The sequence below is a fragment of the Maniola jurtina genome, chromosome 13 (genome assembly GCF_905333055.1).
Source record: "Maniola jurtina chromosome 13, ilManJurt1.1, whole genome shotgun sequence".
Classification (NCBI taxonomy): Eukaryota; Metazoa; Arthropoda; class Insecta; order Lepidoptera; family Nymphalidae; genus Maniola; species Maniola jurtina.
Window position 1 is genome coordinate 14,624,579 of NC_060041.1, and position 27,667 is coordinate 14,652,245.

Consider the following 27,667-nt stretch of genomic DNA (forward strand, 5'->3'; position numbering starts at 1 on the left):
GAATGAAGCGAATATGTAACAAGAGCACAATAGCTGGCACCTACGCATCCTACCTACTTACTACGCATCCCATTCATTTTATCTCGATTCTTGACTTGAATGCAGTGAATACCTAGTTAGTTCATGAATCCTTAGAAACGCGAAAAACTGGTCTGACATACAAGAAGCGGAGGCGGAGTAAAAACTTATATTAACGTCTTCAGACTTTTATTATTATAAAAAATAACGAGCAGGCGTGTCATCTGGTGTTAAATGATAACCGCCGCCCATGAACATTTGCAGCACCAGACTGAGGTACCCGATGCGTTGCCGGCCTTGCAGGGATTTGTTGGTCCGCACTCCGCCCCGTGAATTACCCCATGTTGTAATCTAGACTAATAAACGTTCCCTTAGCCTAGACAAAGGATCTATAGATAACACACTATATAAAGGATCTCTGCACCTGCAACTTGCTAAACACATAGTACCTACCTAATTTGTAACTTATTTTTGTTAGTAACGAAAACAATTCGAGTGGGACGCAGCAGTGGCTTCAGTTTGAAGTATATATATGATGCCTAGGTACCTAGTTATCTAGCTACCTACTTAAATTTTTATTTAATTCAAATAAACTTTTACATTACTTTTACAAATACTTTTGATTTTGCTTCGTCAAATTATGCATCTACCACTGATTTGATTGTATATTATATCAAACACGCTGAAGTTACTAAACGCATTTCGATGTAATTCGGTAACAGTATATAAACTGTAACATTCAAATACCTATTATTCTATCATATAAAATCATTTGAATTATTCAGTCTAGCCTAGGCAGTAGCACGGACGCGTTATTAGGTACGTGCATAGGTATACAATAGACTCTAAGGCCTAAGAACCTATGCAAGTGAAAAAGAGAATGAAAAGCAGTTAGGTACCTACCAAAGTTACGTCCTCATTCCTTGTCTGGAAAATTGGTTTAGATTCTACCATGTTTTGGTTAACTAGTTGTAGGTGTACCTATCTAGACCATTGTCCTAATAGGGGTGGCTCTTTCAAAATCAATGACCACTTTTAATGGCCTGGCAATCGTGTTTAAGTCGCTTTTTAAGTTTTTGCGCTTTACATTATCGCAGTGTAGCATTTTTTGGTTGAGACGAAAAATCGATATTTTTGTCTGACGTACTCTGTACTTGTTTGAAATTGCCGCTTGTGACGTAAACTATCTTCTCTGACGTCACGCGAACTCCCCAGATATTACTTTCTCTTTCTCGCTAATTAATAACAAAGCGAAACGAATAAGACGGGTATAGTCTCGTTATACTTGTGAATCGGGCCTTTTTTAATTTCCGAGCGATGTTCAACTCGTTCTTTGCAATTTGATAACAAATCAGTGATAAGATTGCCTCACGTTATCATCAGGAGAATGTCACGAGCGTTAAAACATAACTACTGATAAACTAGTAGTATTGCGCTCAGTTTGACCTTGTTTAATAAAAGTCATTGTACAGGCATTTGTTTTTATTAATGAAATGTCAAGCGCCGCAGTTGTACTTCCCGAGCGGAATGACGTGAGCGCCGCCAGCGCCGCCGCGACAGGAAGGCGAACTAACCGCAGTAACCAGAAATTCGTCGGGGAGTGCGCGTTTCGGTAGACATCGCCGCGTTTGTCTACAATGGCTAGCAACATAAAGCCGCTGCACAAGACGAAACACTTCCCGATAGACCAGCTAGTATGCGTCGGCAACTACGAGCTGGAAAAGACGATCGGAACGGGCAACTTCGCAGTCGTAAAGCTAGCTACACATGTTATTACTAAGAGTAAGGTGGGTACCTATCTCGTTTCGTCGCGTATTTCAGTGATTTGTGCTTCATTTGATATGGATATGCGTCTCCCCGACGTGATGTACCAGTTCCTACCGGATCGACGCGTCTACGGAGTGATGTGTTGTGTTGTGAATTGGTTTTTTCCATTCGTGTCAAGTCACGGGCGAAGAGAGTCACGCTCAGGTTGGCAGTGTAGCATTGAGAACTCGTTCCCGTTGATATCTGGCTGACTGATGGGACGAAAACGTGTTTCGTGTAAAAAAATAAAACTGCAACCCGACCCAGTCGGACGTGCATTGTTTACTATATAGAGCCATACGAATTATGCACTTTTTAACTCGGTCGCATAATATCAAACTTCAAAATTACTCTGCTCAAAATATTTTAAAACTTTTCCCCCCACAAACTTCAAAGGCATTTCTAGGTATCTATATATTATACTTTAGGGAGAAGAGGGTGATCAGTCCAAAAACTTCATAATGTTTTTGTGACAATTATTTTCAATTGGTAAGCTCATTTGATGTCCTCCACTCAATTATGGTGTTCTTGCTTGTGCTGTAAAGTAGAGGCAACAATTCACTCACATTAAACTATGAGAACAGCTCCAATTTCTTATAAGAATCTTATTGTTATCTGTTTTCTCTTTGTAATTGTCATGGGAAAAGTTAATAACTTTTCTAATAACCACTTGGAATGTACTTATCTAATCAAAATATACTCTTTTGGTGTGTATTTACTATTGAGAGTTCTATTTATGAAAGAAGTCTGCAAAGTTATTCACTTGCCATTGTTTTTCACAATACTTATACTTTCAATTAATTGCTTAGTTTTGTTTCAACTATAACCTAAAACAACAGATAAGTTGAGGAAATAAAATAAAACAATTTTGAAAAAATTACAGAGATTAATAAAAAATGCATATCATTTGTCTCATATATTTTGTTTATCACTACTTTTGATGATAAATACTATATCTAGTATAGACTATTGATCTAAAAGTAAAAGCCTTTCTTACACAGGCTTATTAATTGATGTAACCTCCTTTCTGATAAACTTTGAATTTGAGATGGAATTTTATTATAATAATGGACACCACTGCCACTGCCCAAAAATGATGTGCTAATTTTTTATTACTTCTATCTCTCATTGACTAAATGACTTACAAACCTAAAATTTTGGTATTCGGTGTAGAATGTTGACCTGATACCAAATATTGAATTTTTGCAGAAGGATCTGGGAACCTACTGCATTATTATCCCAAGAGATCTACCATTATAGGATTAATGGAAAGGGGTCATGACCCTCAGTAATGAGGAATATGACTATAGAGAGAGCTCGGAAAATAAATATTTCATATGCCCAAATTATGATGTTCATAATTATGTATGGAATCCTAGAAGCGAGGCACAACTCACATTTGACTGGTTTTTTTAAAATTTATTGTCAACATCCAGAAACAATTCAGTATCAGGCCTTCTGGTTTCAGGTTCGTCTAACTGTCTAACGTCTAACTTTGCTTGGCCTACTGGTTAACATGCCAATTTGAAATCTCTAATTTTCCCAAATATAAATGAGTCTAGGACTTTGACTACTGGGAGTAATCAGAAGATATTTTTAAAGATTGAAAATAATTTGACAGTTATTTGTTTTTAATTTTAGCAGCTCACAGATCAAACAAAAAGTGCTAATCACACACATTGGCTCAACATCTGTTGTTGACTTATACTACGTCAAGTTAGTAAGTCAGATGTATTTTGTAGATTTTTTATTTATTTATTTAATAAAGTACACTTAAGCATACTATATTTCTACATTTACAAAAAGAACAACACTGCAACACGTGTCTATACATATATCAATAACAAGTGTACACAACATTCCAACATTCACATAGCTCCATATACACTGAACTCCTCCACCCCAGAAAAAAATGAAGACAGACATACAGACATCAACAGAGTGATCCCATAAGCCATAAGGGTTCCTCTTTCCTTTTGATGTATGGAACCCTAAAAACTAGAAAAATTAATTACTGTTTCTAATGAAAACTGACTATTTTGAACAGTTTTCAGATTTGTTGGGAAACCTCAAAAGGAAAAATGGAACCCTTATAGGATCACTTTGTTGTCTGCCTGTCTGTCCTTCTGTCGTGTCTGTCAAGAAAACCTATAGGGTACTTCACGTTGACCTAGAATCATGAAATTTGGCAGGTAGGTAGGTCTTATAGCACAAGTAAAGGAATAAATCTGAAAACTGTGAATTTGTGGTTAAATAACAGAAAAAAAATTGAAAATGTGTTATATTTTCAAAGTAAGATAACTATACAAAGTGGGGTATCATATGAAAAGGCTTTACCTGTACATTCTAAAACAGATTTTTATTTATTTTTAAGCATAATAGTTTTTGATTTAAATGCAGTTGCAAAATGTTGAAAAAATACCCGAGTACAGAACCCTCAGTCCGCGAGTCTGACTAGCACTTGGCCGGTTTTGTTTTCTATTGGGGAAGTTGTATACAATCATGTTTCTATTCCTACTGTATACAATCTATATCATTTAGAATTTAGGTTAAAAACCCAAGAAGCACGATATTGCAATGTTATTATAATTTGTATTTAAAACTTTAACAAGACTAAATAAAGCTGCTCAAGTGTGAGTCGAACACGCACACAAATGGTTCGGTAAAATTGTATTAGATAAAACGCTCTATACTTTTATTTTTACACACTGTGAAATTTCCACTCTTCAAAGACATACAGACAGACGCACAAACAGCAGAAGGCTTAGAATAGGGTCCTGTTGGCGCCCTAAAAAGCTAAGTGCTAAAGAAATAAATCTTTCTGTATGTATAATTTCGTAAATCAAAAGGTTTGAACTCCTGAGTAAATAAATAAGCAGATGTTGACTGAAAATAAAAGAAATATTGAGTGAAGAGGTATAAAGTCCAATCAAATGAAAACAAAATAATATTTATTGGGTAAGTAATAATGTTTTTTGTTTATGTTGGACGCACTTCAGTCATGATATTTTATAATTAGGTTTCAGGTTTGCTCTTACGTTGATAACTACTGGTGATGAGCCAAAGTTTCACTCTGGTGGGATTTCTGGAAACTCTATGATACCTAAAGTACGCGACAGGCTGAAATGGCAATCGGGGAGGAAAGCACCCGCGCAGCCCCCGGGCTAACCCGCTGCGGGTGAGCGCGGGTGACGTGCGGGTGTGCGGGGCGCCCCCCGCCTCATATCCCGATTGCCATCTCATGAAGTAAACGATGATACCGATAACGATCATTCTAACGATACCCCATTCATCCAAATCTGTTTAGGGTCTGTTAGAAGTTACGCTTGAATAAAGAAACTCACATACATGCGAACACTGAAAACATTACACTCCTTTTTTTTGGGCAGTTGTGTAAAAAACACTTTTTCCTTATTCCATTGAGTTGGAAACCTTTACTTGTGGTTCGTTCTAGACTAGAATGTAATATTCTATCGAATGTTTTTTGTCTCCCTTTCCCCTCCATAGTTAGAACCTTGTATAGTTGTTGCATGCGCGTCGCGCTTCTCCATACAAACGTATTACGCCTATTATTCTATTGTTCGTTGTTGTAGAGTGTAGACTACAGCTAAGTCATGCCTCGTTCCATCATGCGTGTCGGTGTTTGGGGGCGCGTAGTGTCCCAGTGGGTCTGCTGCGGCGGACATCCGCTGGCGGAGTGACTAGGTGTTGTCGGTCCCTTGTGCTCCGTCCGCGTCGTCAGGCAGCGGTGGGATGGAAATTCGTGAGGTTTTCCTCCGTGGCCGGTGAAATCCATGACGGATTTTCCTCACGAAAAAAAGACTGGGTGTAGATTCAACAATAGTGTAAGGGGCGGGGTTGGAACTAGATTTACAACCTGTGTTTACAACATGGGGTTATTCAAGGAGCGGACCAACAAATTCCTGAATGGCCGTGGAGTACCTATGGTGCTGCAGATGTTCATGGGTGGCGGTTATCACTTAACATCAAGTGACCCGTCTGCTCGTTTGCTCGCTACTTTATTATTTAAAAAAACCGCCGACCTTTGTGATTTCAGACCGCTTTTTTAATCTTGAGCTATTGAGTTTAGAACACGCCGTTCCATCCATTTTCCGAACATTTTGCTTCGTTCCAATTGCTAAGAGTTTTGATTGTATCCTAACTCGTAAGAAATCGTACAAAACGAAAAACTCGTCGGCCGCCGGGCTTCACTCCGCCGAGTTCGGGAACATTTTTATTGTTCAACTGTAACTTTGATTTGGAAAACAAAACGTTTATTGTTTCCGATTCACAAAACTTAAACTCGTTGTAATAGTACCTATTACGCGTACAATCTGAGAAAGGACTCGCCATATTTGCTATGTCAAAAGTACCTACGGAATTTTATCTTGTACTAGCGATCCCCGGGATATAAGCTAACCCTGTACCAAATTTCGTCAGAATCGGTTAAACTGTTGGGCCGTGAAAAGGTAGCAGACAGACAGACAGACAGACCGATAGACAGACAGACACACTTTCGCATTTATAATATTAGTATGGATGAGCTAAAAGGAATCCTCGGTCCACCCGTAGGATTTGTCGCCGTGTGCATTAGAGTGTAAGGGTTGATTTGCACCCCCGTATCTAGCGGGGCTGTTGACTCGATTGGAGTATCAAACTAATATCATATAGGCGAAAGTTTGTCTGTATGTATGATTGTGTTTAGGTTTGTTACTCTTTCATGCAAGAACTACTGGACGGATTTAGCTGGGAATGGAGATAGATTATACCCTGGATTAGCACATACACTGCTTTTTATCCTGGAAAATCAAAGAGTTCCTACATCCACGAAAGCGATATCGCGGGCATCAGCTAGCTGCTAGTCTATATTAATATTAATCAAAGTGCAGTGTCTGTCTGTATAGTAACATTTTCACGTTCCATTTGATTGATTGATTTGATATTTGGAGTAGAGATTGCATCTCGGAGACGGACATCACACTAAGTTCCCAGGGATTTTCAAAAAACATAAATCCACACGGACGAAGTCGCGGGCAACGTTAAGCATGAAATATTAATTACTTAAATAGTTTGGTAGGTACGTACCTACCTACCTACTTATTTTTTTAATCTGATATTCAGGCTTATGATATTTAATATGAAAGGTGCTTTTATATGTGCCAGTCCCATCGTCTGGTACTTACTCATTTATATTTTATTTTAACACACACACACATAGAAAGTTTAACCCTGGGAAATTAGTGCCCTATATAAAACACTTAAATGCCTAGGTAGGTACTTTTGCTAACATTTTAACCGAAAAATTAAAAGATTCACAATCAATTCGATGCGTATGATAGAATAACATGCAGGTATTAGATTAGCTGTTAAACTCATTCCCAGTCATTCAATCTTAGCCCACAATTTCAGCAAAAAGATGCGTGAATGATTTGTGTTTGCACTATCGCTTGATCTAAAACGTACTAAATACAATGTTACAAGCGAAGGCATAAGTGTGTACGAAGTCGACACTGCCCGGATAGAATTGACTTTGCGCTCCTTTGGACAGCTGAATGTGAATGGCGCTCTAGGGCTGATAGCTATAGTGTGAGGCTAAGATCACACTAATATTATAAAGGCGAAAGTTTGTATGTGTGTGTGTGTGTGTGTGTGTGTATATTTGTTACTTCTTCACGCAAAAACTACTGGACGGATTTGGCTGAAATTTGGAATGGAGATAGATAATATCCTGGATTAGCACATAGGCTACTTTTTGTCCCGGAAAATAAAAGAGTTCCCACGGGATTTCGAAAAACCTTAATCCACGCGGGCGAAGTCGCGGGCATCGGATAGTCTATTATAAAGCGCATTTTGACTTTGCTCAGCTCAGACTCAAGACGCTGTTAAATAAAACTAGATGAGTATGTCGTTGACATAAATCTGTCTCGATTTAACTGAAACTTAAGTCTGAGTTAAGTCAAAGTAGATTCTATAGATCTCAGTATGAGTGTACCTTTGCTTTGCTCAGACTTGATTTTTTTTAGTTATAACCTGTCTCGTTTTAACTGGAACTCAAGGTGGAAGCGACGGGTCTACCCGCGAAATTCAAATTTTACTTGGTTTATCGCAATTTGTAAACTAATACGACAAAGTAGGCTTATGATACTTTAATTGCGGCAATGGCAGTATCATCCTCACAGGTTTATATAAAGAAATTTACTTGAAAGTGTCCAGTTTAAGAAATTAGTTCTAGTATCGACTAAATTGTGAGTTATAGTCGATACAAGAACTAATTTCTTAAACTGGACCCTTAAGTCTGAGCAACAGCGCCTCTGCCTAGGCAATTTCGATTTTGCAAACGCTGCAGACTTTACTTGTAACATAAACAATCGCTAGGCGAACTTCTTTTTTCAGTCGGTTGGAGACAAGGCCAGTTTCAAGGAGGGTCGTTGCCTCGGCCGCGCGGGCGAGAGACAATTGCTTTTATCAAAAAAAGAAAAAGTAACAATGTTGAATTTTTTTATAGTGTACTTAATTCTAGATTTTAAACGATTAGGCAGGGGCCATTCGATTGGATAAGTACCATTTTTTACACATTGCGTTCTGTTAATCTATCTCATTAATTCAGTGGGAAAATCCTAGATCTTACCAAAGGTTTCGTTCTGAGTCACAGATCGATTCTGAAGATTCCTATGTGCAGTAAAGCCTGTCACACCGACGGCAGAGTTGTTAGGTCTCTTTGGTGGACCGATGGGGACGCGAGGGGATTTCTACCGTGCGAGAGCACCTGATTGGTCGATCAGTGCCCTTGTTTTCCGTGACGCAGTAAGTCTGAGCAAAGTCAAAGTGCGCGCTATACATCTCAGCCTTAGTACCCAATAGGGTCCCGTTAATATCCTTCGGTACGGAACCCTAAAAATAAATGAAAAAATGTCCGCTTCGTGTCAGACACGAATTAACGTGCATAACTGTTTGCTTTCACACCTCTAATGTCTATTATTTCTTTTGTAAAGGCCTTATCGAGCTGGATTTGTGTAATAATTTGTACTTTGTACAACAATTTCTTATTTAATCCACCGCCACCTTAAGATTATTCGTAAAATTATTAATTTTCGTGCATAATTAATGGTTAGATACCAAAAACAACGACATTATTACTATTGTTATAGTAAAAATTCAACGTGAAAGTTCACTCACCCTCGAACATAGAGTAGGTACTAAAGGCACGTTCACACCATGAGACGGTCCTAATGTCCCGGCTACATTAAAGGCCAACAACGCGATGTTCAACGGCATTTCCCGTTAAACGTAGATGTAGCCACGAACAACGTAGAACGGCATTCACAATGCCGTTTGGCGTTAGACGATTTTAACCCCAATTCAATTACATATTGGGATTAGACGTTGACCGCTCAAGTGTGGCCACTCAGCTTAACACGTTGATTATCGCAATATTTATTATGGCGTTGTTGGGCATCGCAACATAATAAGCAGGTTTGGAAAAAACAAAACATTTTTCATCAAACAAGGATAAAGACTTAAAGAGTATGGATATAGACGCCCGCGACTTCATCTACGTGGATTTAAGTTTTTAAAAATCTCGTAGGAAAGGCTTTTTGTTTTCAGGGTCAAAAAGTAGCCTATATGGTCTACTATAGCTGACGCCCGCGACTTCGTCCGCATGGATTTAGGTTTTTCGAAATCCCGTGGGAACTCTTTGATTTTCCGGGATAAAAAGTAGCCTATGTGCTAATCCAGGATATTATCTATCTCCATTCTGAATTTCAGCCTAAACCGTCCAGTGGTTTTTGCGTGAAGGAGTAACAAACATACACACACACATACAAACTTTCGCCTTTATAATATTAGTGCGATCCCCGAGATATCTTATAACTCTGTTCCAACTTTCATCGAAAGTTGATTAGACGGCTCGTAAAAAGCTAGCAGCATCACTACCCATATTATAAAGGCGAAAGTTTGTTCGTTTGTCGGCTTGTCGCAATGGAAATGGATCAATGCGCGACGTGATTTTTGAAGGGTGGGGATAGTTAAAAACGGTACATTTCATTTCGGAAAATAAAAGAGTTCTCACGGGATTTTCAAAATTTTCCACCACGCGGATGAAATTGCGGACTTCAGCTAGTTTATATTATTTTATTAGTAAGTCTGGAGAATATCCAAATGACCTTAGAACTTAAGTACTCGTTTTCTGTTAGACGTGATTACTATGGTATGAAGCGGGAGTATTGTTTTGAATGTTATCTGCAAGGAAAACCGCACCATCTAACGTGTGGTAGTAACTAGTAGTGTGTTACAACTACTTATGCTGAAGTTTCTAGCTACAATCAATTAGGAATTTGTCGAGTTCCCGGACTGAACGGGACAACTATGTAATGTACCTACTTATTATTTAATCTGTGATGAAGCCATGCTTCAATGATGGTTCATATTCAAAATATGTAAGTATAGGTAGTTAGGTATACAGTATCATTGGGCATATAAACTGTAGAAAATACGTGTAGGTAGCTAGTACAGTATCATTGGGCTTCATGCCGGCAGCGCCTCGAGGCAGCAAGGCCGCGCCCACAAGGACGAGCGCCGGCCTCGACCTGGTAAGGACGTGTTCACCTCGCGCTCTGCGCTGCCACTGATACTATATTATGTACATATCATGATAAACTCATCGCCGGCCCACTACTGAGCACGGGCCTGTTCTCAGAATCGGAAGTATAGGTACTAATGTCTGACAACCCTTCGATTAGGTATCTATATACCTAATCGAAGAGACAACCGGTATAAGTAATGTTTCATTTATCTTATTGAATACTTGTTTGTTTGTTTGCAGGTAGCAATTAAAATAATAGACAAATCGCGGCTTGACGAAGACAACCTCAAGAAGACGTTCCGAGAAATCGCCATCATGAAGCGGCTGCGGCACCCGCACATCGTCAGGTTGTACCAGGTGAGGCGATTTTTTAGGGTTCCGTACCTCAAAAGGAAAAACGGAACCCTTATAGGATCACTTCGTTGTCTGTCTGTCTGTCTGTCAAGAAACCTATAGGATACTTTCCGTTGACCTAGAATAATGAAAGGCAGGTAGGTAGAACTTATAGCACAAGTACAGGAATAAATCTGAAAACCGCGAATTTGTAGTTACATCATTTAAAAAAAAAAAAAAAAGTTTCAATTTTCAAAGTAAGATAACTATACCAAGTGGGGTATCATATGAAAGGGCTTTACCTGTACATTCTAAAACAGTTTTTTTTTTTTTATGTATAATAGTTTTTGATTTATCGTGAAAAATGTTGGAAAAATACCTGAGTACTGAACCCTCAGTGCGCAAGTCTAACTCGCACTTGGCTGGTTTTTTTTTGTAGGATAGGGTTGCGTTTGACCTGGTGCTTTCATCATACAAACGTAGGAGGGTGATTACTACATTATTTGATTTTGTGCGCTCAAAACTAAGTATTGTATCAATTGGTCTCGACATTATGTAGGTTTATTGAAATAAAATATTGATTTTAAAGTTATGAGCCTCGAAAGATTAAGAGTATAAAAATTGTAAAACAATTATACTTTAGACATAGTTTATTTATTCATTACTTGAAATAACTGTACATTGCAGACATAAATTTAGTTTCACGAAAACGTCTCTACATCGAAAGCAGAAAATTATGTATAATTTCAATGATATTCTGTAGATCGCAATAAAATTAACATACTTTTTCCTTGCATGTTTTCCTTCATAGACTACGTGTAAGTAGGTAGGCGAGATCTCAGTTGGAGGCGAATATTTCTGGAATGGGTATCTAATAAATGAATATTTGACCTCACTGGTTTCAGGTGATGGAGAGCAGTCACACTTTGTATCTAGTCACAGAATACGCGCCCAACGGGGAAATATTTGGTGAGTTTATTTGGTAACTTTTGTTTTTATTCTGTTACAAATTAGGCCTTGACTGCGATCTCAGGGTGGTGATGATGCAGTCTAAGATGGGAGCTGGCACGAAGGGGTATGGCAGTTACCCATACTGGGTTTCATGTAAGGAAAAAAACGTTTAGTGAAAGAGAGGCATAATATGTTAAACTTGTGTTGAATGGTTGTGTGAGCTAAATTGCACTTTATTGTGTTGTGACAAGAGTCGCTATTCATTGTAACGTCTTTACGTGAAAAGCTAGGAAGTCAAGGTTCAGGTCCTTTTGATAAATTTTTGTCGCCTACGGAACTCTTGGCATTTTCTTGCATTCTTCTTTTTAGGTAGAGTCGGTTGGCTCCCTGGTTATATTGTACTGTCAGTATATAACAGTGTGGTTGCAGACCACCTGGTGTCGGCGGGCAGGATGCCGGAGGCGGAGGCGGCGCGCGCCTTCGCGCAGATGGTGGCCGCCGTGGGCTACTGCCACGCGAGCGGCGTCGTGCACAGGGACCTCAAGGCGGAGAACTTACTGCTGGACAAGAACATGAACATTAAGGTGCGTACTGCCACTCGTATGGAGCTGTGGAGGAACGTCGGCGGCGAGGTGCCTGAAGCGTGCAGTCCCTCCCGGTTTTACGTCCCGGTCATCTTTTGGTTTTACGCGTACATATTCCAGAAACATCCAGTCCTAGTCTTGTCGACTGACAGGGGAAATCTGCCTTCGCTCGCTAAGCAACGGTTCACTTACTGCCAATAGCCGAAATGTATTCAGTACTATTATGACGGTTCTTCAATTTTTGATATGTATTAAAAATGCTATTGTATTGGCCGCAGCTGGCAGACTTCGGGTTCAGCAATGAGTACACAGCAGGCTCCCCCCTGTCCACGTGGTGCGGCAGTCCGCCGTACGCGGCCCCAGAACTGTTCGAGGGACGACAGTACGACGGACCCAAGGCTGACATATGGGTATGTTTTCTTCTTTTAGCGCCGTACTAAAAGATCATGGACTTTTGTCCTCCGTGGACAATAGTTCCTCGTCTGCGCATGCTCTAAACCTTTTAAAGTTGCTATCTAGTTCGAATGACCATATTATTATTTTCTTAATAAAAAGATGCGTCTGAATAATAAATGATAATCATAATCATAATTTATTTTATGATTGATTATAAAACATGAATATTTGCTGTGCGCTGGCCTTCGTCAGATCCACCCTCAGCAAACTTTTATTTAGAGTTGCTATCCAGTTTGAAGGACTATGTTACAGAGTCAATATCCGGTTTAAAAGACCATGTCACAGAGAAACTTTATTTTTGAAGGACCTTGTCACACAGTCCCTATCCGGTTCGAAGGACCATGTTGCAGTCGCTATCTTTTTCGAAGGGACGTCAAATAGTCACTATCCGGTTCGAAGGACCATGCCGCAGTGTCACTATCTGGTTTGAAGGACCATGTCGCAGAGTCACTATCCGTTTCGAAGAACCATGTCACTGTCCGGTCCGGATGACCATGTCCCAAAGTTACTATCCGGTTCAAAAGACCACGACAGAGTCACTATCTGGTTGGGAGGACCATGTCACAGAATCACTATCCGGTTTGAAAAACTGTGCCACAGTTACTATCCGGTTCTAAGGACCATGTCGCCGTCACTACCCGGTTCGAAGGGCCATGTCACAGAGTCATTATCTGGTTCGAAGGACCATGTCACACTCACTATCCGGTTTGAAGGGCCATGCCACAGAGTTGTAGTATATAAAATAAGCACGTAACCCCTATTGCAGTCGCTCGGCGTAGTGCTGTACGTGCTGGTGTGCGGCGCGCTGCCCTTCGACGGCTCCACCCTCAGCGAGCTGCGCTCCACCGTGCTCGGTGGCAAGTTCCGGATACCGTACTTCATGTCGCAAGGTAGTCACTTCATTTTAAGTTCATTCGATTAAAAATGTTTCTATTTTACTGTAAAAATGGTTAAGATGTCGGCCATCTTTTTGGAGGGTTTGAGGTGTGATCTTGAGCAGGCACGTCTAACTTTTTAAAGTTATGTGCGTTTTATGCAAGTAAATATCACTTGCTTTAGTGGAGGATATTCTGCATGCCTGGGAGTTGTTCAAAATGTTTCCGGCTGTGTGTGAAGTGTGCCAATCCGCATTTGGGTTGTGAGTTTTTTTTTTAATTTATAGACTAGCCTTTGGCGGTTAGACCTGCTGGCAAGTAAAAACACCTAACTGTAAACAAAAAATGTTTCTGCAAATAAAAATCTTGTATCTTGTATCTTGTATCTAATGATGCAGCCTAAGATGGAGCGCGTTTACCTGGAAGATGACTTTTGACTTAAAGGTACTCATATTAACATTGGAGGGGAAAACTGATGCTGGAGGGCATTCCATATCCTAGCGGTTTGAATTAAAAACGAGGAGGCAAATCGCTTGATTCGTGTTCGTGGAACTTCGACTACGTACGGGTGCAGATCTCGGCGATGCCTTGCGGTAGTAGAAAGGTGAAGGAGGGACGGTCAACAAGATGTGGTCTGCAGTGGAGTGAGCGGCCGCGTGCTGGTTGCAGAGTGCGAGCAGCTGATCCGACACATGCTGGTGGTGGAGCCCGAGCGGCGCCTGACGCTGCGCGGCGTGGCGCGCCACCGCTGGCTGGCGGCGCACCAGCCGGGGCCGGGCCCGGGGCGCGACGCGGCGGCCGGCGCCTGCGCCTGCCACCCCGCCGAGCCCGCGGACGGCGCGGCCGACGGTGCGCGCCACGACGCCGTGCTGGCGCGCATGGTGACGCTGCCCGGCCTCACGCACCACCACATACAGCAGGTGAGCCGAACCTCGTGGCATCCTCCCTACAATATCCTCGATACACAATAACGTTGTGGAGTCGTCTTACATCCTCCGTTACGCGTTACATCGATCCGGATGCGTGACATCGTCGCAGGAATGTGCGAAACCTCGTTCTTCTCGCTGTAGCCTACTCGTGAGAGTTTAGCAGAATCGTTCCTGACATGCCATTCTGGCACTATCTGGTAATGTCAGTAATGCGTACAGTACGACCACATTTATAAGTCGCATCGGCAAAATTCGGTCGCGCAGAAAAGCGTAACGTAACGCCGACTAAAACCAAATGCACGCCAATGAAATACAGACCTTATTGCTTGACGTTGAGAAGAACAACAGAGGCTCGCGTGCTATCCCGCTCATGAGCCGCGCGTACAATACATGGCGCGTAGACAACAACCAATAGCGGGCGGTCGCGCGCTATGATTGGTGCCATTCAAAGATAAGATTTCTGCGCAGGTACATCGGGTATTTGTATAAGTGGTAGTAGTAACATAGTGTGTGGAGCCGGGCGTAACGTGCCGTGTGTTGCAGTCGGTGCAGGAGGAGCGGTTCGACCACGTGGCGGCCATCTACCACCTGCTGATGGACAAGCTGCAGCTGAAGGACGAGAGCGCAGAGATGGACAGAGGTAGGCTGCCAACACTTGATATTGCCTTTTTTATTCAAATTGTACTGATTTCCGGAAATAATACATGTTGGTATGTTCTTTACAGATTCACTAGATTCCACAACGGGGCGACCCCTTGATCTCACTAGTTGTAAGGTAAGTGACATTCACTTGAACATAGTGATACTAATAATAATAATTGTAGTAATAACAAATTAATAATAATTATTCGTTTACGTGTAACAAAGTCATTCCTGATTATCACAAGAGTTTTATATTTGCGCGTGTGCGTGCGTGCGTGCGTGCGCACGTGTGTGCGTGTAGCATGCTGGGTACATGGATACATGTCAGTATTAGACAAATACATGAATAGAGGGGTCACAACCCTCACCAATGAGTAACCCGGCTGGGAGATGATATATTTGACTTGTGTAACATTGCAGAGCAGTGAAGAGGAGCAGATGGAGGCGGAGGACAGTTGCGAAGGGCTGCAGGTGGCGGGCTACCTCACCGGAGTACACTCGGCTGATAGTTTCGAAAAGGTACCAAAAATTCATACACTAATTTGACAGCTTTATTGAATTACTTACCGATGCCACAGAGGAAATACCTTTTCCTCTGTGCCGATGCCCGCGATTTCGTCGTGGAATTGATGCACGTACATATGAAAGTTAAAAAAAAATTAAAAGAGTTATTTCTTGTACGATAGTACGGAAGCCTTCGTGTGCGAGTCTGACTCGCACTTGGCTGATTTCTTTATAGCGAGCAAATTTTAACTATTAGTTTTAGATATAAGATATAGTACATAACTAGCAAAAAGGAAACAATAAATATATTTATCTATCTATGTATAATCTCCACAGTTCGGCGAGTCGGCGCCTCTGTGCGAGGAGGCCCCCGCGCTGAGCGCCGCGTCGCCGCCGTCGCCGCACGCCACGCGCCGCCACACCGTCGGCCCCGGCGACTGCAGGCATGCACAGGTACCAACAAACTGTACACACCCTATACGAGATATAGGGGAACTGTCTTTCTCGTGAAAACTATTTTGGCACAGTCAATTTTTTGGTCAAGTGAGAGTTGTGTATAAAAATCAATGTATAATTGTATATACTGAATTTTCCATTAAAAGTATACTCCTTAGTATATTACTATCCAGGCCTGAAGTAATTTTATAAGAACGAGGCGCCCAACCGAGTCCTTTTTAACTAAACGAGGGCCAATGATATTTCGGCCGAGATTTGTTACTATAGCCATTTGTTTGTATTGTATTTTTGAATGTTAAATTATGGTTAAATTAAATATTTCTCATTTGATACTTTAGAAGAATTCTTTTTCCTCTCATTTGATACTTTAGAAGAATTCTTTTTCCTCTCATCAAAAAAGCTGCTCAATAACTTGCCTCGCTTGAATAAGCAAATTATTCTTAGACTGAACAAATCAAACGATAATTTTGACATCACAGACGTATCCCGTATGGTCTAGTGGCTAGGATACCTGGCTTTCACCCAGGAGGCTCGGGTTCGATTCCCGGTACGGGAAATTTACTTTTATGCTTTTTTAATTTTGCAAAAGATATTTTATAATTTATTAGGTGTTTTTTTTAAATAAAATACTTTTTAAAATAAAATTTAAGACTCAATTTGAGTAATGTCAGGTCTTTTTCGAACGGAAGTAACGTTCAAGTGTCAAGTCACCGAAAATGACCTCTAAACAGAGCAGCTGTTTTGTGGCCGCGCTCTTTATTTACATATTTGTTACATGATATCATGATATTATCTCTATGCATGAAACCCCTTTGCCGATTTATTTTCAAAAAAAAAAAAGGAATCCCGTACGCGTTTAGTTTTTTTTACTTCAACTGCGCGTGAAGGTTACACGCCGTTTTTCTTTGATTTGTCCCAAAAATTAGTTATAGTTAGTAAAAGAAAAAAATTAGTGAATATGGAAGTCTCTATGGCAGTGGTAGAGGTTTTTTATTTCAAAACAAGTTAGCCCTTGACTGCGATCTCACCTGGTGGAAAGTGATGATGCGGGCTAACTTGGAAGGGGTATGGAAGTTTTATTCAACCCCTGATCGGTTCCTAAGCGGCATCATATCGGAAGGCTAAATCGCTTGGCGGCATTGCTTTGCCGGTCCGGTGGTGGTGATAGGTTGTAAAGGAAGAAGAATAGGTGTAATTTATATTTATTTTCAGCAGCAGGTCGGCGCGAACGGGCAAGGCGTGAGCAGCGCGCAGGCGGAGGTGTCGCTGCTGCCCAACACCAACCTCGCCGCCAAGCTGCCCGCCGTGCAGCACCAGCCGCCGCGCTACTGCAGCGTGAAGCACCACCTGCTGAAGCCGCCCGTCGTCATGCAGGCGCAAGGTGACACTACAGTACCTCTTTTACAACACGATGTACTTGCGCAGAAATCTTATATGGCGCGAAAATTATTGAGATATCTTAATAGTTCTATCATATTTAATTATATTTGACTTACATTTTTATAATTTACTAGCGACCCCGGCTTTTACAATTTTCGTAGGGATCTCTATTAAAAAAAAGACATAGCCTATGGCACTTAGCAATAATGTAGCTTTCTACTGGTGAAAGAATTTTCATAATCGATCCAGTAGTTATAGAGATTATTACCTACGAACAAACTCTCAAACTTTCCCACTTTATGACATAAGTAGATCCATCAAAAGCCTTCCTTATGCTACGCTTCGTGCAATTCCGGGAAGCCGTGAGCGGAGATATCGAAGAGTGGAGGAGGTTTTTAGTCCGTAGGTCACTGCGCATCTGCAGTGGAGTCGGGCATGCCAGACGATATCCATGAGGATTTTCCTCCTCCCAATAAAAGAAAAAAAAAGATTCATCAAAATAAATGGGAAGTTCTCTATGGCGGCAGGCTCGTCGTTCGGTCGGCGCGCGTCGGACGGCGGCGCGCACGTGCGTCGCTCCGAGCCCGCGTGCTGCGGCTCCGCACCCACGCATCACGTGAGTCATTAGCTTTATTCCTATCCTGCCACGTGCAACCTAAATACCTTCAAAACAAGAGGCACCTGCTAGGCAAGCGCGCTGCAACCTACACCTCATCATTGCTTTTTTTAAACCGTCATCCACGAACCACTGCTGGACATAGGTGTTGTCATTTGCGTTGCAATAAAGTATACATATACTAGGTCTCTTGTAGGGAATCCCACACGCCAGGTGTTTCACCGCTACCGTTCAGGAGCTCCCGCAGACTTCGTTTGTCCACCTAGTAGGGGTTTTCCAATACTGCGTTTCCAGGCTCCGAGGGCCCCGTTCTAGCACCTTGGGACCCTAACTATCGGTTTTTCGTGCCCCGACCATTGCTCTAGCTTCGCAACAGGTTAACTTTTTAAGCTATGTCGGTTATTCTACGTTATCTGCGACTTTCCTGAGCTGGTTTCCCTGAACAGGGGGTAGTGTAATACAAACGGTTCCATGCGCAGGTGTCGGACAGCGGCACGCCGACGCGCGCGGAGCAGGCGGAGCAAACGGAGGAGCAGGCCAACGACCCCGCCTACAACACCAACCTGTGCAGGTACCTATCTACACCCATATTATCTATTTACAACGCTCACGGTGAGATCTATAGAGCGCACTATGACGTTGCTCAGACTTAAGACACTGTTAAAACGAGACAGCGTTATACTGCTGGCATAAATCTGTCTCGCTTTAACTGAAACTTAAGTCTGAGCAAAAGCAAAATACACTCTATTGATTTCAGCTTTAGTGACTGCATTTTGCCGGACTACGGCAAAGATAAAAGGGTTATAATTTTTTTTTGTATGTTATAATTTTAGCAGTCTATGTATGTATAGTACGCGACAGCCGTCAGGTCGAGAGGCAATTGGGATATGAGGCGGGGCGTCCCCACCCCGATAGCCACGTCGGCCTGTCGCGTACTTTATACACCACCGCCTAAATTCTAACACGTAATGAAAATTGGAATGAATATAATAAAAAATTGCAGATACATGTTGAACCGAGGCAGCAGCAAACGGCACACCATGGCGACGCCCGAGGACGCGGCGAGCGTGTCGTCCGTCTGCGCGCCCACCACCATGGTACGTAACCAACTATATAATGCGTCAGAGAAAAGACTCGCCATACTTGCTCTATGTAACTGCCATGTCAAAAGTATGGTTTAGGTAGTGCAGTAAATATACATATAAGTAGGAAGTGATAATAATTCTAATTTCTAAAAGTACAGCTTACGAAAGAATAATTATTATTAGTACTTAGCTTTAGTTTTAAGTTTACGTAATTAATTATCACCACTATATATCTTACATAATATATAATATTATGTAAATATTTGACATGACAGTTGAATATATAACAAATATGGAGAGTTCTTTCTCAAAATGTACGCACTATTCCTGATTACCTGACTATAAACATATTATATGTGGCAGTAATTTTACAAGAGTTAGGTGCTAGTTTTAGAATTTGTACTTTTTTTTAGAATGAAAAACATTTACCTATTGATTTGATGTTGATTTGATTGTGTGTGTTCAGGCCAGCAGTTCGCCGTCGTCATCGGCGAACCTGCGCGTGCGCAGGACCGGCCTGCTCACCGTCACCGAGCGACCGCCAGGTAACACGCGCACACGCAAGCACGCACAACCATACACACACGCGCACACAGTCACTGGTTCACGAAGTTTTGGCGTATTTAATACTAGCTAATGCCAGGGGCTTCGTCCGCGTGGATTTAGATTTTCAAAAATTCCGTGGGAACTCTTTGATTTTCCGGGAATAAAGTAGCCTATGTCACTCTCTAGGTTTTCAACTATATCCATGTAAAAATGAGATCAATCCATTGCTTCGTTGTGGCGTGATTGAAGGACAAACCAAGAAACAAACACTTAAGCATTTACAATATGAGTAATAGCTTTGAATAAAAATTTGAATATGTACAAACACTATACAAAATTACACAGATGTTAAAAAAAAGCTTGCTGCCTTTTTTGTGTTATATTTAGTATGTAATGCTGTAATAAAGTTTTTGTTTTAAATTAAATATATTGTGTGTTGTAATTAGATTCATTGTTTTAATTTTTTTTTTAATTTTTGCATACTTTAAAATGTCAGGTTTTTGCTAGATTTGATGCTTATTACTGTTATTATATTTTTTTAATGTGGGTACTTACAATTTTTGATATAGTTCGATAATAATCGTCGGTAGAAGCTTCAAGCTCTCGGAGCAATATCGCTAGAGAGCTTGGAGGATATCACTGAGACAAAACAAAAAGTAATAAATATTAAATACCCACATATTTTGTTTAGCAGCAGTAGTGTGCATGTGGCATCGCTAATATTGTTTTTGTTTCACCACGTTAGTCATTAGCCCCGAACTCGTCATGGAGGTGGAGGCGCGCATGAAGCGCAACTACCTCCCGCCGTCCTTCGGGGGCTACCCCTACCCCGCCGGGTACCACAGCCCCCCGCCCGCGCAGCCGCCGCCCAGCCAGGGCTCCATAACCGCCGGCACCCCCAACTATGCCAAAAACTGCATGAAACCCGTCCTGGAGACCATACCTCAAGGGAGCATCATGGGTTCCGCGTCTCAAGCGGTGTCCCCGTACACGCCCGCCATGTCCCAGTACTCGCCCACGCATGGGACCGTGGCGTCCCAGTCCGGCTCCATCGTCAGCGGCACACCGATCTCCAATCAAGGCTCAGCCGGAACCAACTCCCCCAATCAGAGCTTCTCTTCTAGCGCCAACACACAAAACCCTGGCACCCCTAACCAGAACTATCAGCTCCAAGGCTCTATAATGACCGGAACTCCGATACAGAACCAATCGATGATGTCAAATAATACACAAAATCAAGGATCAATCATGTCCGGGACCCCCATGCAAAATCAAGGATCGATCTTATCTGGAACTCCAATTCAAAATCCAGGGTCAATTTTGACCGGAACCTCCGTACAAAACCAAGGATCTCAAAATCAGGGATCGATTCTAACCGGTACTCCCATCCAAAGCCAGGGTTCGATTATGACCGGGAGCTCGGCACAAAATCAAAATTTCAGTCCCAATGCGGGGTCAATAATTTCTGGAACGCCCATGTCTTCCCAAGGCTCGATCGTTTCGGGTACTCCTATGAGCGTAGACCCTAACAACTTCACCAATTTCGGAGTATACAACCCGGGGTACCCGAGTCAGGGCAGCGTGGCCAGCGGGTCGATCACTGCGGGCACGCCGGTGGCCGGCGGCCAGTACGCCCGCCAGCGCAAGTACTCGGGCCCGCAGCGGGTCAAGCTGCAAATGTTGGCCACTGTACAGGAAATGGGTAATTCTTTTTCATTTCTTTCCGGTGGAGGATACGTTACTTAGATCTTAAGTTCAGGGAAATATGGACATTTTTCCAAGTAAAGTTGCAGAAGGTAAAATTCAGGTTACAGGAAGTTTACACATTTTGGTTTGCTTGTAGTTGTGTTTGCACGATTTTTGTGTGTGAGTGTTTTTAAACAAGCTTGAGATTTGTTTGTAGTTGTGTGAAAAGTAGTAAGTAGTTCTTAAAATGATTATTGCAAATTGTAAAAATCGCCATTTTAGTTTGTTTGTTGTGCTCTAGTATACGGTAGCGACATGCGGTGCCAATCCGTCAGTGTGCCAAATGGCCTCACGGAAACGTTTTTCGAAATAAGATGGTGTGGCATCATCCTATTTTAATATCTTATCCCCGTATTTACAATCGTTAGTCTCACAGTGCATTCGTACGCACACTAGAAATTCCACCAATCAGATTGTTGAAAATTGACGACATTCAATAATTTGATTGGTGGAACCAATATCAAATTGGGCTCACTGTCACGTGATTCGAGACATTCGACACTCGCGTAAGTTTGAATGCATTTTCGTTTGAGTTTGATTCGTGTGAACACGCGCGAATAATCCCAGCTTTGCAAGTAATATGAGAGCAAGTCCCAACTTTCCAAGTACTATGGGTCTAGACCCAGTTACTATGGGTCTTTTAGTAAAAGTTGGATTGAGAATGTGCACAAGTTAAATTCGTTCAAAAAGGCATCCAGAATGCGGCTATCCTTCATAAGAGAGAAATAAGGGTACGCGGTCAAATGAGGCTTATTATTATTTATCGATGTGCGTTGTTCACGGGTCGTAACAATAGTCGCTTTTTATTCAAAATATCTTTTTGGAGTGAGCCTTTGTGTATCAATAAGATTTTGATCTCCCCGACGTTGATAGAATTCTACTTTAGTGACAAAGTAAAATGGAACTTAAATAAAGAGCTTTAAAACAAGGGTGTGTTTTAAAGCTCAAATTGGTGTATACTTCTACAGTTAGTGCTCCAAGCGGAAAAGTTGTGGAGTTCAAATCAGTGGTACTGAAGTTTTGATTTGAAATCAAGAAACTTGAAAGCCCCCTTTACTTTAACGTTGTATTGTGTGTAATTCTATCAACGTTGGAGAGGTGTACAATCTTCTGCTAACCACACGAATGTACTGTGAGACGTGACAGTAACGGCAATAGTGGCTATTTTGAATAAATGATTTTGACTATGACTTTGAATACGAGAGCTAATGTAGTCGGCGTGTGCAGCGCGCGAGCACGTAGAGCGCTACTCGCCGGTGCGGCGCGCGGAGCTGAGTCCGCCGCGCGCCGCGCACGACCTGGCCTCCGCGCGCCTCGAGTACCAGCAGCTGCAGGTACGTGCTACTCTCTTACGCTGAAATCTGTTCAAACGAGACAGCGTTATACTGCTGGCATAAATCTGTCTCGTTTAATTTTTTACAAAAACTGCGTTCCGTCCATTTTCAATGATCTGACTGGTAGAACCTACACTGCGTTCGAGTGCATTGTGAATACGGGTGAATGGCATCTGGGATTAAAACCTTACTAGCGGGATTCAAGCTTCATAATGAGGAATTGAAGATACTTGTGGTGCCATCTAGTGAGATCGTTGTGAGTTGCTTTCCGCCAGTATTTTTGCTATCGTGGTAAAATGTGGCGACCCAACCGGACCCTCCCCGGCTTTGCTCAAGTGGAATTTTCCAAGATTGTTAAGAGGATGGAACTTCCAAAAACCTTAGAACACTTAATTTTCCGTTTTTAACCGAAAACTCAAATAATAACTGTTAGTTAGTTGTATAAGCCAATAAGGCTGTAACTGGTGTTGTGTTTCAGCGTGGACTGGAGCGACGCGGCGCCGCGGCGGCGGGCGGCGCGTCCCCGCCGCACCCCGCGCACACGCCCGCCGCCTCCGTGCCAGGTACTGCTCACTTTACTACTACTACTACTACTATTTACTACTGTCAATCAAATCTACGAACTTCTCGTAGCTCATAATACATGTAATGCTTAATTTAGTTTTTTTTTGTTTGAAAGGTGGCTTGGTCGAGAGTGTTCTTAGCTATAATCCAAGAAAATCGGTTCAGCCGTTTGAAAGTTATCAGCTCTTTTCTAGTTACTGTAACCTTCACTTGTCGGGGATGTTATAAATTGTTAATTTACACTTGTTAATTTGAAAAACAAAAATTAGTAATTACTACGTCCTCTATAACAAAAAAAGTCAAAAAAGAATTAGGTTACGATTTCAGATATTTTTTTCGAAGAAATTTCGAAATCATAGATCTAGATCAAAATTACTTCCCAAATCTGAGAAACATTCGATATAGTCTCATATCGAAGCGGTGACGTATAATAATCTGCTCCGTTTTCAGGGTCCCCGATACACGCCGCGCCTGCGCTCGAGCTCGGCGCTGCGCCCGACCCCGCTGCACAGGTATGCCCTATACACACACACATTGCCACTTTGTACATAATATACGAGCTCCAACATATGTAACCTTTGTTCCAGGACCTGTCTCTGAAACTAGGCATCAACCTGAACACGTTGTACAGCTCCCACCTCTCCCAGGAAGTGCTCAAATCCATTCACTCGTACGGCAGCTTCGGGCTCCTGTCCGGCCACGCGTCGCCCGCCAGCCCCGGCTCGCCGCTGCACCAGATCACCGAGGGCCTCAGCTACCTGCACACCGGCTCCATCACCCGCGGCACCCCGCAGCCCACCGCCACCGCGCTCGACCTGCGGAGCAACGTGGACATGGACACCGCCTACCCGCAGCTGCACCCCATGGTGCACCCGCAGCTGCACGCCGTGGCGCATCGCTCGCTCAACAACTCCCCCATCTCCAACCCCGGCTCCCCGCTCGACATGATCCAGGAGGAGATCGGCAACGGCTCCCACAACGGCGAAACCAAATTCCCCGACCGGACGTTCCCCCTCCCGACGACCTACCCCTCCACACATCCGCAGATCAGTCTGACAGATTGTCTGGGCTCTGAAATCACCCTAGTCGCGTCCTCCTCTGAGGACAGCGTCGACAGCTTAGAGAACTCCAAATATCCTCTGCCCCAGTTCGTGATATCGGAACCCTCGGATCTGGACGACCGACCCTCCATCACCAAAGGGATCGGAAGGAAAGTGAGCCAAGAAACGGAGCACGTGGAGCACAAACACGTGGAGCTAGTAGATAAGGACACAGAGATGCCCTCGCCCAAAGAGAGCATCGATGAGACCAGCAAATACTTATCCGAGGAGTTAGCGAGGCGAGGCAGCGACAAGTCGCTCGGGTTCAGCGACGACTCGCTGAGCAACGACTCGGCCAACGTGTCGCCCAACTGTGAACAAAACATACAGTCGATTTACTCCAACATCGTATCGGCCAGCTCCGGGTTCAGTGAAAACAGAGGGAGCTTTTCGGAACACAGAGAATCGTTTTCCTTTTCGGATCGCGGAAGCTTCTCCGAAAGAGGGGACTTCGGGAGGTCGTCGTTTTCGGAAAGGAGCGACTTCGGGAGGAGCAGCTTCTCCGACAAAGGGGAGACGCCGCGCTCGTCCTTCTCGGCGCAGGGCGTGCTCGGCGAAGTCAAGGAGTACTACGAGGACGTGTACATGCCGCGCGACAAGCTGGAGCCCTGCGGCGAGGAGAGCCGCGACATCGACCAGCTGCAGAGGTCCACCATGGACTTGAGGCTGACGGAGATCTGCAGGCCCGAAGAGCGAAAGATTCCGATCCTGCTGAGCCCTCAGAAAGTTTCCTGCGTCCAAGAGTACTACGAGGTCGCGCTGTCCACCGTCTGCTCGCAGCTGGACTCTCACAGGATAGTGGAACTGTTGAAGGAAACTATCAACACGAGGGTTCCGCCGCAGAACATCTTCGTGGAGACCGGGGACCAGATAGGAAAACACGACGACTCCGAGGCGTTGACAGGGTTCCTCAATCTGGAATACTCCGGAGGGATCCAGATAGAGCTGGTGGTGTGTGAGAACAAGGCGAAGGAGAAGAAGGGCTTGAAGATGCGGCGGATATCCGGCGACCAGCGAGAATACGGCAAGCTGTGCCAGCAGCTCATCACCAGCCTCACGGTGTAGCGCGGGGGGGGGGGGGGAGGGGGGAGGGGGGGGGGATACGACTGCTTTTAAAAAGTAGTCCGTCACGAATGGAGTTTAGTATTTCCATGAAATAAATAAAAGAATGGAATGTACTCGTACCTTTGAAAAATTTGAACACCCTTTCAATATTTAGTTACCCTTTTGAAGAACATTTTATCATTCGCAATTACTTTAAAAGGTAAAGATTGATATAAATTTTTCAAAGGTAGCGAATTCATTCGAAAGCATTTATGTACCTAAAGTTGTGTGTTCCGAATTCCATTCCTGATTGTAACGAGATATAATTCAGTTTTGAATTGTCTTTTGTGTGATAGAAAATGATTTCGTGTACAAAGATACATCTGTTTAGTTAGCATAAAGTCTCGATCTATTGCTGAGCTTACGTTCCACCGTACGGTCGGTGGTAGATCGGAGTTAGTTATATACTTGTATATAGTACGAACGCTTTATATTTTGTAAATTAGAAAGTTCCATATTTTTGTCAGTTATAAATATTGCAATATCCGACACCAGATAGATAGTGATTATCGAATGAGAAGAAATAGGTGTTAATTTATATTTTTCGTCGTACTTAGGTCCTCGTAGATGTAAAGCATTCCGCCATATTGGCCGTGCCGTGTTGGAGGGAAACTTGTGTGATGGAGACTGCTGCGATGCTGTATCCACGGAGAGAAGTTAATATAGACCTCTCTCTGTTATCTAATCTTATACAAATGACAGAGACAAGAAACTCAGTGGGCGTTAACTATTTTGAGTGACCAACCAATCATTTATTCATTGTTGTTGATGTAAGCAATGTAATATAAATCCATATATCATAAACAAACATAAGTTATTAAATTAAATTTCGAATGTTTTTGAAAACAGATTTTCTAGTAGAGTAGGACGGACAACATGGGTTCGTTTGTTGGATCGGTTGGTCACTCAAAATGGTTAACACCCACTGACTTTTTTGTCTTTGTCATTGGTATCGGATTACGTAACAGAGAAAGCCCTTTACTATCTTCTCTCCGTGGACAGAGTATGCGAGCCGTTAGCGATAGAAAAGAAGACATTTTTGACTTCGAGTTGTTACATATTTGTATATTATGTCGATATAAAAATCTATAATGAATTTATTTATTCCAAAATATTGTTTTAACCTTAATATTCCATTTTAGGGGTAATTTAATATAAATCGTGTAAATATTTTTAATTTTAAGTTCTGACTAGATTACATATTAAATCGGACGAATTAAGTCAATACAGAACGCGCAATACCTAATATTTGCTGACAATGTCGACTGTTGAGGTGTTTGGTGTTGTTACGACTCTCAAATGTTGTATAGAGGAATGTGAAATGTGTACCAAACTCCATATCATAACAAACCCAAGCAAATTGTTGAATACATTATCTAACATCCTTTGTAAGGTCCGGTCTCCACCTGAGCGAAGCGAGAGGTGTGTACAGTCAACCAATCAGATTTTTAAAAGATGACGTGATTATTTTTTCACGTTATCTATTATGAATCTGATTGGTCGATAACTCATATCCGCTCCGATAAAGGTGGAGACCGGATCAATGTAGCGAGTGATTTTGGTTTGTCAGTTTGGTACGCAGCACGCTCGTATGTAGGGTAGAACTTTTGCCATAAGTGTAGTTAGAGCCATGTTATTGATGATTGAAATATCTTGTAAATAATATTTTAATAAACAATTCCGATTCCATAATGTTATCCAGTTATTTTTATTTTACCCCCGGAAAATCCATTCAAGTTATTGTCAGGTGTTCGGTCGTGGGTACACTAGCCATCTAGCGTGCCAGAGCCAAATGTAGACCGGATGTCTTGCTTGTCATTGGTTGTATCAGTCTAAGTTCAGTCCATACAAAATAATAGCGATATGAGCGATCAGCACAAGTGTAAATTAAAAATTTATAACACCCCGTACAAGTGAAGGTAAACTAGAAAAGAGCTGATAACTTTCAAATGGCTGAACCGATTTTCTTGGATTATAGCTAAGAACATTCGATCAAGCCACCTTTCAAACAAAAAAAAAACTAAATTAAAATCGGTTCATTAGTTTATGAGCTA

The 27,667-nt window shown here is 42.4% G+C and overlaps 1 protein-coding gene, 1 long non-coding RNA gene and 1 other non-coding gene across 3 annotated transcripts; 2 read left to right on the forward strand and 1 right to left on the reverse strand.

The window, feature by feature from the left end:
• Positions 1-185: 185 nt before the first annotated feature.
• LOC123871195 lies at positions 186-14,952 on the reverse strand. Its single transcript, XR_006797234.1, has 3 exons — positions 14,759-14,952; positions 461-471; positions 186-197 (listed from the first exon to the last, which is right to left on the reverse strand). It is a non-coding gene; the product is annotated as an uncharacterized LOC123871195 (long non-coding RNA).
• LOC123871182 (serine/threonine-protein kinase par-1-like) lies at positions 1,332-27,310 on the forward strand. The gene is made up of 21 exons (XM_045914818.1): positions 1,332-1,805; positions 10,649-10,765; positions 11,647-11,710; positions 12,122-12,276; positions 12,555-12,686; positions 13,499-13,622; positions 14,277-14,527; positions 15,080-15,176; positions 15,262-15,311; positions 15,599-15,697; positions 16,019-16,135; positions 17,351-17,519; positions 18,046-18,134; positions 18,614-18,705; positions 19,138-19,231; positions 19,686-19,764; positions 20,511-21,467; positions 22,739-22,845; positions 23,324-23,408; positions 23,860-23,921; positions 23,997-27,310. The coding sequence occupies exons 1-21, from the start codon at positions 1,656-1,658 to the stop codon at positions 25,572-25,574; spliced, it is 4,668 nt and encodes a 1,555-aa protein (XP_045770774.1). The 5' UTR covers positions 1,332-1,655; the 3' UTR covers positions 25,575-27,310.
• Positions 16,623-16,694, forward strand: Trnae-uuc. Its single transcript has one exon. It is a non-coding gene; the product is annotated as a tRNA-Glu (tRNA).
• Positions 27,311-27,667: the final 357 nt, after the last annotated feature.

Excerpts from the sequence above, each read along its gene's own strand:
- LOC123871182 (XM_045914818.1), top strand. The coding sequence starts at position 1,656 with ATGGCTAGCAACATAAAGCCGCTGCACAAGACGAAACACTTCCCGATA. Across the intron at positions 15,698-16,018 it reads CGGCTGATAGTTTCGAAAAG|TTCGGCGAGTCGGCGCCTCT; the intron begins GTACCAAAAATT and ends TAATCTCCACAG. Across the intron at positions 19,232-19,685 it reads TCTGCGCGCCCACCACCATG|GCCAGCAGTTCGCCGTCGTC; the intron begins GTACGTAACCAA and ends GTGTGTGTTCAG.